This window comes from Asparagus officinalis, chromosome 1 (assembly GCF_001876935.1).
Source record: "Asparagus officinalis chromosome 1, Aspof.V1, whole genome shotgun sequence".
Taxonomy (NCBI): Eukaryota; Viridiplantae; Streptophyta; class Magnoliopsida; order Asparagales; family Asparagaceae; genus Asparagus; species Asparagus officinalis.
Window position 1 is genome coordinate 108,436,625 of NC_033794.1, and position 216 is coordinate 108,436,840.

The 216-nt window shown below is 58.8% G+C and overlaps 1 protein-coding gene across 1 annotated transcript in view; it reads left to right on the forward strand.

Annotated features, from left to right (window-relative positions):
* LOC109839068 (galactinol--sucrose galactosyltransferase-like) overlaps positions 1 to 216 on the forward strand; it is a gene marked incomplete at its 5' end in the record, with an annotated part of 5,513 nt that continues 5,297 nt past the window's right edge. Inside the window, 1 exon segment of the mRNA XM_020407500.1 lies at positions 1 to 216. Coding sequence (XP_020263089.1) covers positions 1 to 216 — 216 coding nt within the window.

A 216-nucleotide genomic window follows, 5' to 3' on the forward strand; every position in this document is an offset into this window, starting at 1 on the left:
GGCCGCCTCCTCAACATCAAGTTCATGAGCATTTTCAGGTTCAAGGTCTGGTGGACCACCCACTGGACCGGGACACGTGGCAGGGATCTAGAGCACGAGACTCAGCTCTTGATCCTCGACAAGTCTCCCTCGGGCCGCCCTTACGTCCTCTTCCTCCCTCTCATCGAGGGCAGATTTCGCGCCACTTTGCAGCCCGGCGACAACGACAACCTCGAT